Consider the following 12,681-nt stretch of genomic DNA (forward strand, 5'->3'; position numbering starts at 1 on the left):
CAAAGCCCTTTCTTAGTTGTGCTTCTTAACCCCTCCCACGCTGGTGACGGAACCGCTCCGTCACGCCCCTGGCTGTGCTGGTGACGGAGCGGTTCCGTCACGCAGCGCTGATTTCGCACCTGCGTGGCGCGTTCTATTGAGTGGGCGGGGCCGTGACAGAACCGCTCTGTCACAAGCACAGCCCACCCGAGGGGCGTGACGGAGCGGTTCTGTCACCAGCGTTGGAGCACCGCGCGCCCCCCCCCGCCCCTTAGCGCTGCGGCGGAATGGCCGCCGCAGTGAAAGGGTTAAAGCTCTTTTTCTATTGATCAAAAAAGTTTTGGCGACAGCTGTGCTGTCACCCAGACCAAAAAAATCACATGAACCAGAAAAACGCTTCACTGTTCTCTCGCTTCCCCTTTCAAGACATCAGTAAGCTATGAAGCCTTTCTGCAGCTTTGCAACACACGTAATGTATAAGGCAGTAGTCTTGGATTCATGCTCAAAGGCATGTTTGCAAGCACATTAAATTCTAGATTATAAAAATCTACTACATATGGTAGAGACCCTTCTGGCAATAAAAACACAGCGTAACATATTGTACGTTTCTTATTGAGCATAGCAATGTGTTTTGTCAAACAACACTTCGTTTGTTTTCACAATTCTTTTTGCCCATAAGCACCTTTGATGAATACATCAAGAATACTCACTAACCCACTAAAAGTATTGGATTGGAAGGCAAGATTCCTGCAGAAACCCACTATTGAATAGTGCTATGTTCAAGGACATTGGGGCACTGGATAGCTTTAAGAAATGGGACATAATATGGATAACTTAAGTTGGCATTGTTTAGGACACAGAAGAGTTGAAACCGTTTGAAACCTTTGGAACTGAACTCTCTTTACACGACTCACGTTCCTATACGTACCTGGTTGAAGCACACCATTTAGCATAGATGAATGGCCCGACAGACCTCCAAGACAGTTTATTGTTTGAATATAGATTCAATTTATACCATTTGTGCTATAGACAGTATCTAAAATTTAAAAGACCTTAATTAACATCAGCCCAGATTGGATTGCGGAAGCTAAGAAATACATTGAAAAGTTGGATAGGCTCAATAGAAGGTACAGACTGGGAAGAGGCATAAAAGATTCCTCAGGAGGTGGCAACACTCTCGACATTCCGATTGGTCCAACTGAACATCCTACAACGTTCAGAAGTGGCCCAGTTTGGAACAATCGGGATATCGGATATAGTGAGTATTTGAGATGAGGAACCTTTTTGCACACACTATAGGAATGCTGTCTAGGGCAGGATTTGGACCTGGCTATTGGAGGGAAGACGATTTATTGTCAATCTAACATCTAAACTAGCAATATTGGGCTGTGGAATGAAAACACCCTACAGAAATATGTCAAATACCATACTACCCTGAGCTGGTGGATTACGGGATTCATGACTAACATCAGATTTTGTGACATGGGTTGGTGCATAATGGCCAATAAGGTGGTGTATGACAGCGAGGTCTGTCTGAAAAAAGTTTGCTAAGATTTGAAGTCGATGAGGAGAGGGTCAGAAACCATAATAGTCTGCTGAGCATCACTATTCGCACCACCAGCACAGAATGAATGTTAAAGACTTGGATACCCAAGAGTAGGATATGATGTATGTAACAAAGTTCATGTTCACCGGCATTAATATGGCTGACGGAGGACTCGACCTATCACTGTAGAAGACTTTCAACTATGGACCTTTGTACAACTTAAATGCAAAAAAGTTGTTTGTTTAATGTTTCTTTTTTGAAAATCAATTGAACGAGTTCAAAAAAGTGAAAAAGAATACGGCATAAGATCCAATTAATTACACTGACTTGTTTTCTTACAATAATGAAAATTTCATTTAAGGATTCAGCACTACGAACAAGGCTGCAGAGGTAGCCTAAACTGCTCTTTGACCCTAACAAGCGGTGACATAAGGTCCACTAGGGAAATTAGTCATCAATCATAATACATGAAACCATCAAAGGAGATATGGATAGAGCCTCTCTGCCACTTACCAACACTTGTAGGAAATATGTCTTCATTGTTGATTTGTACCTCAATCCAGTCCATGAGAAGGCTCATATACTGAGGCGCGGGCAAGGCTGTGGGTTTCTTGTACTTCAAGTCATCCTGCCACCTGTACTCGTATTTAGGACCACCAGACATCATCGGGCAGGTCCTTTCTGTGCAAAATTCACAGATGGTTCCATAGATGAGGTTGATTCTGTTGAAAAAGTCGACCACATGTACGGCCACCCAGTCATTAAGATCTTCTCCATTTGGGAGCTGCACAGAGGCCTTCAGATCCACACCACACGTCAACGACGCTTGAGCCCGCTTGTGAAGTTCAAACCTTTGGGTTCCAGGCTCAAACTTGCGTTTGGGTCGAAAGGTTTTGTCCTTGTTAAAAACTTGCTTCAATCCTATTGACATTTTATTGTTTTACAGATTTGTAATGCCTTTCAATGAGGAACCCCTGAGTTCTGGTTTGTTAGACTGTTTCCTTGCAGGTCCCTGGCACCGCTCCTGTGCCAGCTGTCTGAGTAACTTCCTATATAGTTCACCGGTTCCTTCTTTTCACCAGTCTCTTAGATGAAGTCATATTCGTGATGACAGCTGAATAAAGAAGAAAGCAGTAAGTCAGGCATCATGCAGTAAACCATGCATTATAAAATATTGTTCTATGTTAAAAACAAACTACTATTTCCTTCCAAATAGTTACAGTGCGGTCAATGTCAAGAATCACGTTAACCAACTACTACACCGCCAAAAAGGAATTTGATAATGTTTTGGGCTCGTACTGCATTCAAACAAAATATAGAGGGTACATCAAATTCACCAGGCTTCTCTTTTCTTCTAGAGCAGCGATAATCTCCAGACCTGGTGACTGAAGCACCAACGCACAAGGGCAAGAACTGCTGCAGCCGGGTGATCTCTCATGACACTCTCTGCATGTTTATTTTTGGCATATCGTAGAGGGAATATTGACATCACTCAATACGCGACCACAATATCAAGGAGCAAAACAATGACATATAAGCATGTATATATTTTCTCTGCAGAGTAGCGTGTGATGACAGTGCCCAGGGCAGATCGTTAGCACTTACTAAGTCCCTTCCACCACACTAGTATTGAGACCCTTACCCCCAAATGTTTAAATTTTGCACCCCTATGAATTTTGCGCCTGGGGCAACCACCCCTGTTGTCCCGCCCATGCTGCTGTATTTTCTACAGCTAACGCCACATATACGCACCTTGATGATGTATGTATCTTCAAGGTACATAGATGTGGGGTTAAGAAGAGTATACCTCTACCTCCCTCTCTGCAGTTACTTTCAGGATGTTTTAGTCCTTGATAGTCTGGTGACGATAGTGTGTGACCTCAATATCCCCTCCTCAATATCACACCCTACAAACTGCTCTCCACGTGTACAACAGCGTGGGTGCAGAGAGGAGCACTAGTCTTGCCGCTGGTTCTGGCAGGTAAACTGAGCAGGCAAATAATCACTTCAAGACTAGAGAATGCAAGTGAGTGAGAATTTCATGATGTCTAGCTATAAGGAATGTATCTGTTGCAATTTCTGTGAAAGCAACAGGCTGCACTCGAGAAAAAGCTTCCCAGAGGAAGTTAAACAAGCATTAGAAATGCAATCGGGCTCGGATTTATTTGAGTTTGAGCTAATGGCATTGTAAATGCCAATGTCTTTTTGCCATGTGTTATGGAGTGTGTGCATGTGGTGTGTAGTGGAAGTATGTTGGTTGAATTGTAATTTTACCAATGGTGGCATGCTGTACTTTATATGAATATGTTTAAAAGTAAAGTGTACCATACTGCGATTGCTTGGTGGAAAAGTGCACTGCCGGCTGGAGGTGTGTGTGCCTGGTGGAATGGTGCACTGACGGCTGGTGGGTGTGTGCTTGGTAAAAGCGTGCACAGATGGATGATGGTTGTTGGTGTTTGTGCATGGTGAAAGCATTCATTGACGGCTGGGGGTGTGTTGTTGTGTGTGTTGTTTTCTGTGTGCTGGTGAGTGTGTGGTGGTGAGTCTGTGGGGGTGAGCCTGGGGAGTGAGTGTGGTGGTGAGTGTGTTGTGTTGAGAGGTGACAAGTGTGTGGTGTTGAGAGACTGAGGTGTGTGGTTTGTGTTGCACTCACTGTCACTCTGCACTCACTGCCACTCTGCACTCACTGCCACTCTGCACTCACTGCCACTCTGCACTCACTGTCACTCTGCACTCACTGTCACTCTGCACTCACTCTGCACTCACTCTGCACTCACTCTGCACTCGCTCTGCACTCACTCTGCACTCACTCTGCACTCACTGTCACTCTGCACTCACTGTCACTCTGCACTCAGTCTGCACTCACTGTCACTCTGCACTCAGTCTGCACTCGCTGTCACTCTGCACTCAGTCTGCACTCACTGCCACTCTGCACTCTCAAACTGCACTCTAAAAATGCACTCTCAATCTGCACTCTCAATCTGCACTCTCCACTCTCAAACTGCACTCTGCACTCTCAAACTGCACTCTCAAACTGCAATCTGCACTCTGCACTCTGATTCTGCACTCTCAAACTGCACTCTCAATCTGCACTCTCAAACTGCACTCTCAATCTGCACTCTCAACTCTCATACTGCACTCTCATACTGCACTCTCAAACTGCACTCTCAAACTGCACTGTCAAACTGCACTCTCAAACTGCACTCTCAAACTGCACTCTCAAACTGCACTCTCAAACTGCACTCTCAATCTGCACTCTCAAACTGCACTCTCAACTCTCAATCTGCACTCTCAACTCTCAAACTGCACTCTCACACTGCATTCTCAAACTGCACTCTCAAACTGCACTCTCAAACTGCACTCTCAAACTGCACTCTCAAACTGCACTCTCAATCTGCACTCTCAAACTGCACTCTCAAACTGCACTCTCAACTCTCAATCTGCACTCTGCACTCTCAAACTGCACTCTGCACTCTCAAACACCACTCTCAAACTGCACTCTCAAACTGCACTCTCAAACTGCACTCTCAAACTGCACTCTCAAACTGCACTCTGCACTCTCAAACTGCACTCTGCACTCTCAAACTGCACTCTGCACTCTCAAACACCACTCTCAAACTGCACTCTCAAACTGCACTCTCAAACTGCACTCTCAAACTGCACTCTCAACTCTCAAACTGCACTCACAACTCTCATGCTGCACTCTGTAACTGCACTCTCAACTCTCAAACTGCACTCTCAACTCTCAAACTGCACTCTCAACTCTCAAACTGCACTCTCAACTCTCAATGTGCACTCTCAACGTGCACTCTCAACTCTCAATCTGCAAACTGCACTCTCAATCTGCACTCTCAAACTGCACTCTCAATCTGCACTCTGCACTCTCAAACTGCACTCAAACTGCACTCTCAAACTGCTCTCAAACTGCTCTCACAAACTGCACTCTCAAACTGCACTCTCAAACTGCACTCTCAAACTGCACTCTGATTCTGCACTCTCAAACTGCACTCTGCACTCTCAATCTGCACTCTCAACTCTCAAACTGCACTCTCAAACTGCAGTCTCAACTCTCAAACTGCATTTACAAGTTGTGAAATGAATTCTTTGGCAGACTGTTCTAAAAACGACATAATCAAAGTATGTGTTCCGAGTTGCTAGACTTGGGGAGTTCTACAAACTTTCCTACCAATGTTCTTTACTTTATAAAAAATAAAAACAATAAAACTTAGCACACTTCCTCTTTTGCCATCGCGCAAACGCTGCAACTAGCAGGATACCTAGATTCCATTCGGGGTTTCTCCCAGAGCTCGGAAGAATAGAATTTAAGTCAAGAACGGAAACCTACTTCTGCTGCTCCGCCTTTCAGCACGACGGTCAATATACAGTCCCCAATGTTGATAGGGCGCGAGCATCTGTATCAGCCCCACACAGCCCTCGTGACACGCTTTGCCAGGCGCGTCTTACAAGCGCAGCTGTGGGCAGTCAATTTTCTCGCAAACACCAATCCCATTAGGAAAAACAATACCAATAAAACCCCCAAACGAAGGTCCGTAACTGCAAGCAAACAGTTACCTCACCTTTCGTTGTGTCAACAACTGACGGGCTCCTTGAATCATTCCTTTAAAACTCTGCTTGCTGTCTGAAGGAAGTAACAAGGCGCATTATTCAGAGAGAACAAAACTGTTGGAAATTCGTGTGTGGAAAAAAGTTGACGCAGGCAGTATGGGAAAATACAAACAATACAGCAGGCTGTCAGACTATGCTGAAGTTCAACACCGCTGCAGGACTCTGCCCAGAAAGCAAACAGTTCTAAAAGGCGCTGCCTGCCAGCTTGCTATTCATTACCTCAGCTCCGAAAACAAAAGCTGCTGCAAAGAAAAACATAATAAACTCGAGAGAACAATTCCATTCACACCGGCCACGGACCATTCCAGAAAAAAAATGAAACTGAGATTAAAAGAACAGCCCATGACAGAACGTCAGACTCTTGTTCTTGAACTAATGAAGCCCTTTCCCGGCCTGGCATGCAGCAGCTGCGCGCTGAGCGCTGCTGAATGGTGAACGCGCCCGGCCATCTGGATTCACTTACGGAGACACCCTGACAGCTCCTAATTATAATTAATGTACTTCTTTGCGCGCACACGCACGAAAAATGCTACACATGCCCGACGAAAACGACATTTAGCCTATCACTTCAAGGCTATTAAAACGACACCACAGCGAAGACGAATCACTGGCCAGATGACATAACACACTAAGGAATGTGTGGAATGTGTCTCGCCAAAACCCTAGGAGATACTTTTTTTTTCTCTTTAACATTAGGAGCTCGAAACTCCTCCCACTTTCGTGGGCAGAGGCCGAGCCCTAAAAAGCATGAATTTGTAAACCTAATATAAATGTTTTGCAAATATATGCTCTTAAAAGTGCACCAGGAATCTCCGCCTTGCTGTGGCCTTTGATTTTTACCTGCATTGCAAACACTGTAGGGGGGGTGCTTCTTTTAGGGATTCCGCTATTGACATCATTAATGGGAAGTACAGTGGGCGTGTCCCAGCTGATGGGCTTCAATCTTCATTTGTACCAAACCCTGCTTGTTACAGAGAGCCAGGGACACCATAAGGATTTTGAGGGCCCTGGGCCTAACATATTTTGTGGGCCCCAGTTCAGAAAAGCTTTGATTTTATGATCCAATTTCACCTATTTCATGCCCTCTTTGCCCAGGCCATGGACAGTGCACAGGCTCACTGGTCCAAATTCTAAATGTTTTTACATCTAATATTCAGGGATAGTGGCGCGTTTTCAATATTGTAACACAGCAGCAGCTCACTAATATTACTGCAAATAGTCTTTGAAACACCCTCCCATTTCTCATATTTGAGTGAGGTCCTATTTTTATCTAAATAATTAATATATGGGTGTTGCATGAAACAAACACATGCACAATGACTATAAGAGAAACTCACACACACACTATCCTACATTAAAAATAAATTACAGGAAAACATATTTAAAACCATCTGTTTAAGAATTATTCAAGGTCATCAGTGCAAAACTCTCTGCAGGACAGAGTTGGCTCTATCAGAGCCCCTTGAAAGGCTGGAGCCCTGGGTCAGAGCCCACTTTGCCCTTGCCTTCAAAATGTCTCTGCAGAAATCAAGAAGGGTGATGTTTAAAAAACACCAAAAAGAGTGTTAAAGTGCAGGTCGAGGTCCAAACCACCAGGAATCTTTCAATTCAAAATCTAAGCGCAGAATACTTTCCAGAACCTTTAATGAAAACATAAGATGTTTTACATCAGCTGCCTTTACTTTCTAGAAGCCCTCCCTTCTCATGCCAGCTACTTTTACTCTTATTTATAAATTGACTGGATGTGGTGTATGCTGGAACATGAATGGAATGTACTTCTGTGTGAAGAGCCATGCTACCTCTCACTGAGTCGAAAAAGTGCACTTCCCATAGGAAAATGAAGAAAATGGATATTGTTGGTACATAAGAAAAGCGAGACCTGTAAACGACTGAAAGAGGCGGCAAGGTCTCCTCGACCTCTGGAACAAATGCTACCTCCCAAGGACAACAGGGAGTTCTGTGTGAAAACGGAACGCTTTAGATGCATTACCACATAGATGTAATGCTTTGGGATTGTAACAGCAATAGATTACCAATAAATGCTATAACCCGAATCAGTCATTCTCTTTTTCTTTAAAAAAATAAAATAAATATATATTTATATTGAGTACACCAATACGTAAAAATATTTATAACACTCAAGGTATTCCAGCATTGTTTTCCTCCTGTTCAGCGGCACTCAAGCTAAGCAATATGATACATATATAGTGTAGCCGTCATTTTACATTTCCCAGGCTCTTCGGCAATCTGTCTCTCCTGTTACAGACTTTTATGTAACCCACGATGAGTTTTCCACACTTCTCAGATCTTATTCCATTTCATGGGGAATGGGGACACCTCTGCTCAGTGGCGGTTGGTGACATATGAACATGGTAGGGCGCAACATACTGTAAAACATACATATGAAAAAAGGACATTAAAACATACATTGAACATCTAAGATTGGAAGAAAATACTTGCCTTATCCTGCAGCATGTCCACGATGCAATCCAGTCTCTGGCTCCAGACTCCTCTGAGCTCGAGGTGATAACACACAGCCAACTACTTTATCCAATCCAGGCGCTGCTGTCAAGCTGTTAAGCAGTATGAGTGAAGCATCTGGATTGGCTGGAGCAGGCTGCCTCAGTGCTCCAAAAAGAAACTGGAGCCTAGTGCCTTTTCTCCAACCCAGCTGTCTAAAACAGCTGGGTTGGAGAAGTTTGAATTGTGCATGTAGGGCTGGCCGTAGTAAGATAGCCGCCCAAACCTACATGTGCACTTCAAACCGAAGGGGCCACTCCTCATTGCTGCTAAAAGGCAGTAATGACACACTGGCCCCACCCTCACCCCCATATCCATTCAGCAGAGAGTAAAAAATAAAATGGAAATAAAATCAACTATTACCATTTATTTTTCACTCTTTCTGCAGCAGTGTGGAGGGGGGCAACACTTTCCTGCTCCTATGCAGGAACTGCCGCAGCCTCTGTGTTGCATATTTGTTTTTCCACCAACATACACCAGTCCATATCCTCTTTCCAGCTCGTGAGGTCTGATCTCCTTTCCACTTCCCATGTTTTGGCAATGTATCGCTTTGCCATGACCCCTCCAGCAGTTCTTCTCGAACAAACTGCTGCCCCTTTCATTTCTTGCCTATGGTAGCCACGTGAAAGTATGCACACATTGTCTGCATGTTGTCAGTTTCCTTTGTCACTTTCTTCTATTTAGTAGGCCATTTTTCTCCCATTCCACATTATCTAAACTCCACAGATGGGTTCTTTCATCTACTGGACCTGGGTTGATTTTCTCTTCTCCTGTGTTAGGCAGTCAAAGTATTAGTGCTTCTTCAGCTGAAGGCAATGGCTTGTGTCCCATTCAGACTGCGCACAACCCCAGGCCATGTACAACAGATTCTAGGAGCACTGGCCTGAAGGTCTGCACAGTCAGTTCCAGTATCATGAGTCAGGGCTTGGCCACATCCAGCACCCCTGATACAGCCAAAGGCCATGCACTGTGTGTGCCGGACGTATAGAGACTATGTGTATGATGTGGCCGAAAGGCCACTGAACTCAACCAAAGGCCTTGTAATTCGAGTTCTGGTGAGCATGAGAACTGGACACAATGTTATTGCACAACGCCTTGTTCAGTGATTCTGAAGACACAGAAAATGGGCATAGGAAATAGCTGAAGGGCATTCCCTGGACCCACAGCCATTACAAATGCCTTAACCATGCACAGAGGCTTCTGCAGTCCCACTATATCCTTAATACCAGCTACGCATAGCAAAGATCATAAGTTGCAGGGGTTCTTACTAAAGTATATCATAACAAAACCAAAGCTTTACCAACAAAACCTTGTTAAAGTTGCAAATTAATGTAAGCCTAAAATCAATGCAGATTATTAAAATAACATAGAAATTCCACTAATAAAACTTCAGTTTGATGGATCTTACAACTTAAAAAACCTAAAAGCTACTCAGATGTGCCATGACATCACGATGTCATGGATACGCCTAAAGTGACATCATCAATGGCATTCATTGGTGATATCACATTTCTATAGACGTCATCTATCAATAAAGTAATTTTGGAGATAAAGGAGAAGGGTACAGGGCCTGGATTGTGCCACGGAAGTTGGGTTGCTCATTTCAAGGATTTGTGACTGGGATCTGGTGTGTTTGGCTTTTAGTTTCCATATTTTCTTCTTTGGAAGTGAAGGGGAACTGGGTTACATCTTTACTTTGCTGTCTTAAAACACGTATTTTCTGTCAGGTTGTGTAGGAATATCTTTATGTTGCTTTAGCTTTCTACTACAACCATACTGTACTGCCGTAGTTTTGATTTGTCAAGATCATTGTTGATCAACTGACTTAAAGCGCTGTATGGCTATAATTCATGTGCATATAACAATAATAATAATAATAATAATAATAATAATAACTGAATTTATAAAGCGCCTGGTTACACTAGGCTAGTGTGTCCCAGCACTGCATTACGGCTATAACCAGAGCACCACAACACTAGTAAAACAACCCTCCCCCGCTACCTAGCCCAGGCCTACTCTTTGGGAAAGAGGTATGTTTTTAACTCTTTGCGGAACCCCAGCTCTGACGTCTTCAGTCGGAGTCTAAGAGGAAGTTTGTTCCAGTGTTGGGCTGCCAGACCGCGAAAGGAGCGCCCTCCCATCCTCGCTCTTCTGAACTTCGGAACATATGACAACAAAGAGCCCAGTTATTTTTTGTGAAGTCCATTCTGGCCAAACAATGCTGCACTTGTTTTTGCCACTTCCTACGCATCATAAAAAAAAAAATCACAAATATTTGCTGTCGGTGGGCAATATTTGCCGCTGGTGGGCCACACATTCATGTCTGTCTATCATTTTAAAACAGGCAGCCAATTGTTCCAACTAACTTACAAAGTGTTAATTTATTTTAAAAGGCCTTTGTTTTTATTTCACGGTGCATAAAAGAAAAATGAATTACAAAAATATTTTTTGTGGCACGCGTAACAATCGTAGCCTGACAAGTTACAGAAGCATTACAAATGTAAACAAGAGTAGCTCCAACAATGGCGTGCTTTGTGTGTAAACACTGTGATGTTCCTTCTAGCCTCAGGTTGAAGAACGGAGACATCCAATCCCTGTGAGATTAATTCAAGACATAAAACTCACACTGCAAACCATGTCTGTTCTCAGTTTCATCTTGTTTGAGTCTTATTTTTTTGGAAATATGGCGCCATTTTGCAAATTACTGCATTTGACGAAGAAGATATACCAGCCTGAAGATAGCTCGGTAATCGAACACTCTTTGCTAGCATCTGATATAATATGTATGCGTTTTTTTTTAGGTCTTCTATCTTTCGAGGATGGTTAAAATGAAAATGACTAAACTTGATGATAATAGCATCCACTAAATAAAAAAGTGTGATATGAAGCACGTTATAAAAAAGTTGTAACCCCATCAGCACCAGGAAAACTCTGAAGCAGACCCTAATCCCCAGACGACTAGACTACGGCATTGCACTCTATGCAGGCACCACCACCAAACTCATGCAAAGACTCCAGACGATCCAGAACGCAGCTGCCAGAGCTCAACCTGTCCAAGAGGACACACATCACATCACTCAGCACCTGAAGGACCTCCACTGGCTCCCCGTCCAGAAGAAATGTCATTTCAAGCTTCTGACCCATGACCAAGGACCCTCCTACATGAACCACTGCCAGCATTTCCACCAACCTACCAGGAATCTCCACTCTGCACACCGCGCCCTCGCACAGATACCGCTTATTTGCCGCTGCTGCTCCGGAGGATGCTCCTTTTCCCACATCGCTGCCATATCCTGGAATGCCTTCCCCCTTCACCTCCACACCGCACCCTCGATGATCCTCTTCAGGGAGGGACTGAAGACCTGGCTTTTCGACTGATGTATGTATGTATGTATGTAGGGAATTTATAGAGTGCAGGAATCACCCCCGAAGGGGTATCTCCACGCTAACATAGAAAACAAGTCAGATAGGCACAGCCTCTCATAACTCAAGCCTTGAATAATTCTCTCTTCAGGAGTCTTCTGAAGCGAGCAAGACTAGGACATTTACGTAAATCCTCTGGCATAAAATTCCAGTATTTTGGAGCCAAATAGACAACAGTTTTGCCTCCAGTTTGTATTTTCTTAAAAAGAGGAACCACCAGCAACCCTTTGCCTTCCGATCTGAGACACCGGTTCAGACAGTAGACTTTGAACTTATATGACATATAGCTCATGCATGTACCATAAAGAGCTCTGTGAGCGAAACAACAGGGCTTAAACTTTATTTTCTGGCAGATTGTAATCCAATGGAGCAATTTCAGTAATGGCCCAGGGGAGGTGTGGGGTGGTTTATCAAGAGCTAGGCGTGCGGCCACATTATGGACAGTCTGCAATCTGCTAAGGGAGTCGTTCGCAGATGTCAATAAAGCATTACAATAGTCCAGGCGACCAATGATCAAAGCCTGAATTAGGGTTCTACGTACAGTGAGGGACAGCCACTTGAACACTCTGTGCAAAAGGCTCAAGGTA

General features: G+C 44.0%; 1 protein-coding gene across 1 annotated transcript in view; it reads right to left on the reverse strand.

The window, feature by feature from the left end:
• The window catches only part of MOB3B (MOB kinase activator 3B), a 492,992-nt gene that overhangs the window by 331,190 nt on the left and 149,121 nt on the right, over positions 1-12,681 (reverse strand). Inside the window, exon 2 of the mRNA XM_078676717.1 lies at positions 2,039-2,639. Within this exon, the coding sequence (XP_078532843.1) occupies positions 2,039-2,456 (418 nt within the window). The 5' untranslated portion in view covers positions 2,457-2,639. The remainder of the gene's footprint in view (positions 1-2,038; positions 2,640-12,681) is intronic.

Source organism: Lissotriton helveticus, chromosome 2_1 (assembly GCF_964261635.1).
Source record: "Lissotriton helveticus chromosome 2_1, aLisHel1.1, whole genome shotgun sequence".
Classification (NCBI taxonomy): Eukaryota; Metazoa; Chordata; class Amphibia; order Caudata; family Salamandridae; genus Lissotriton; species Lissotriton helveticus.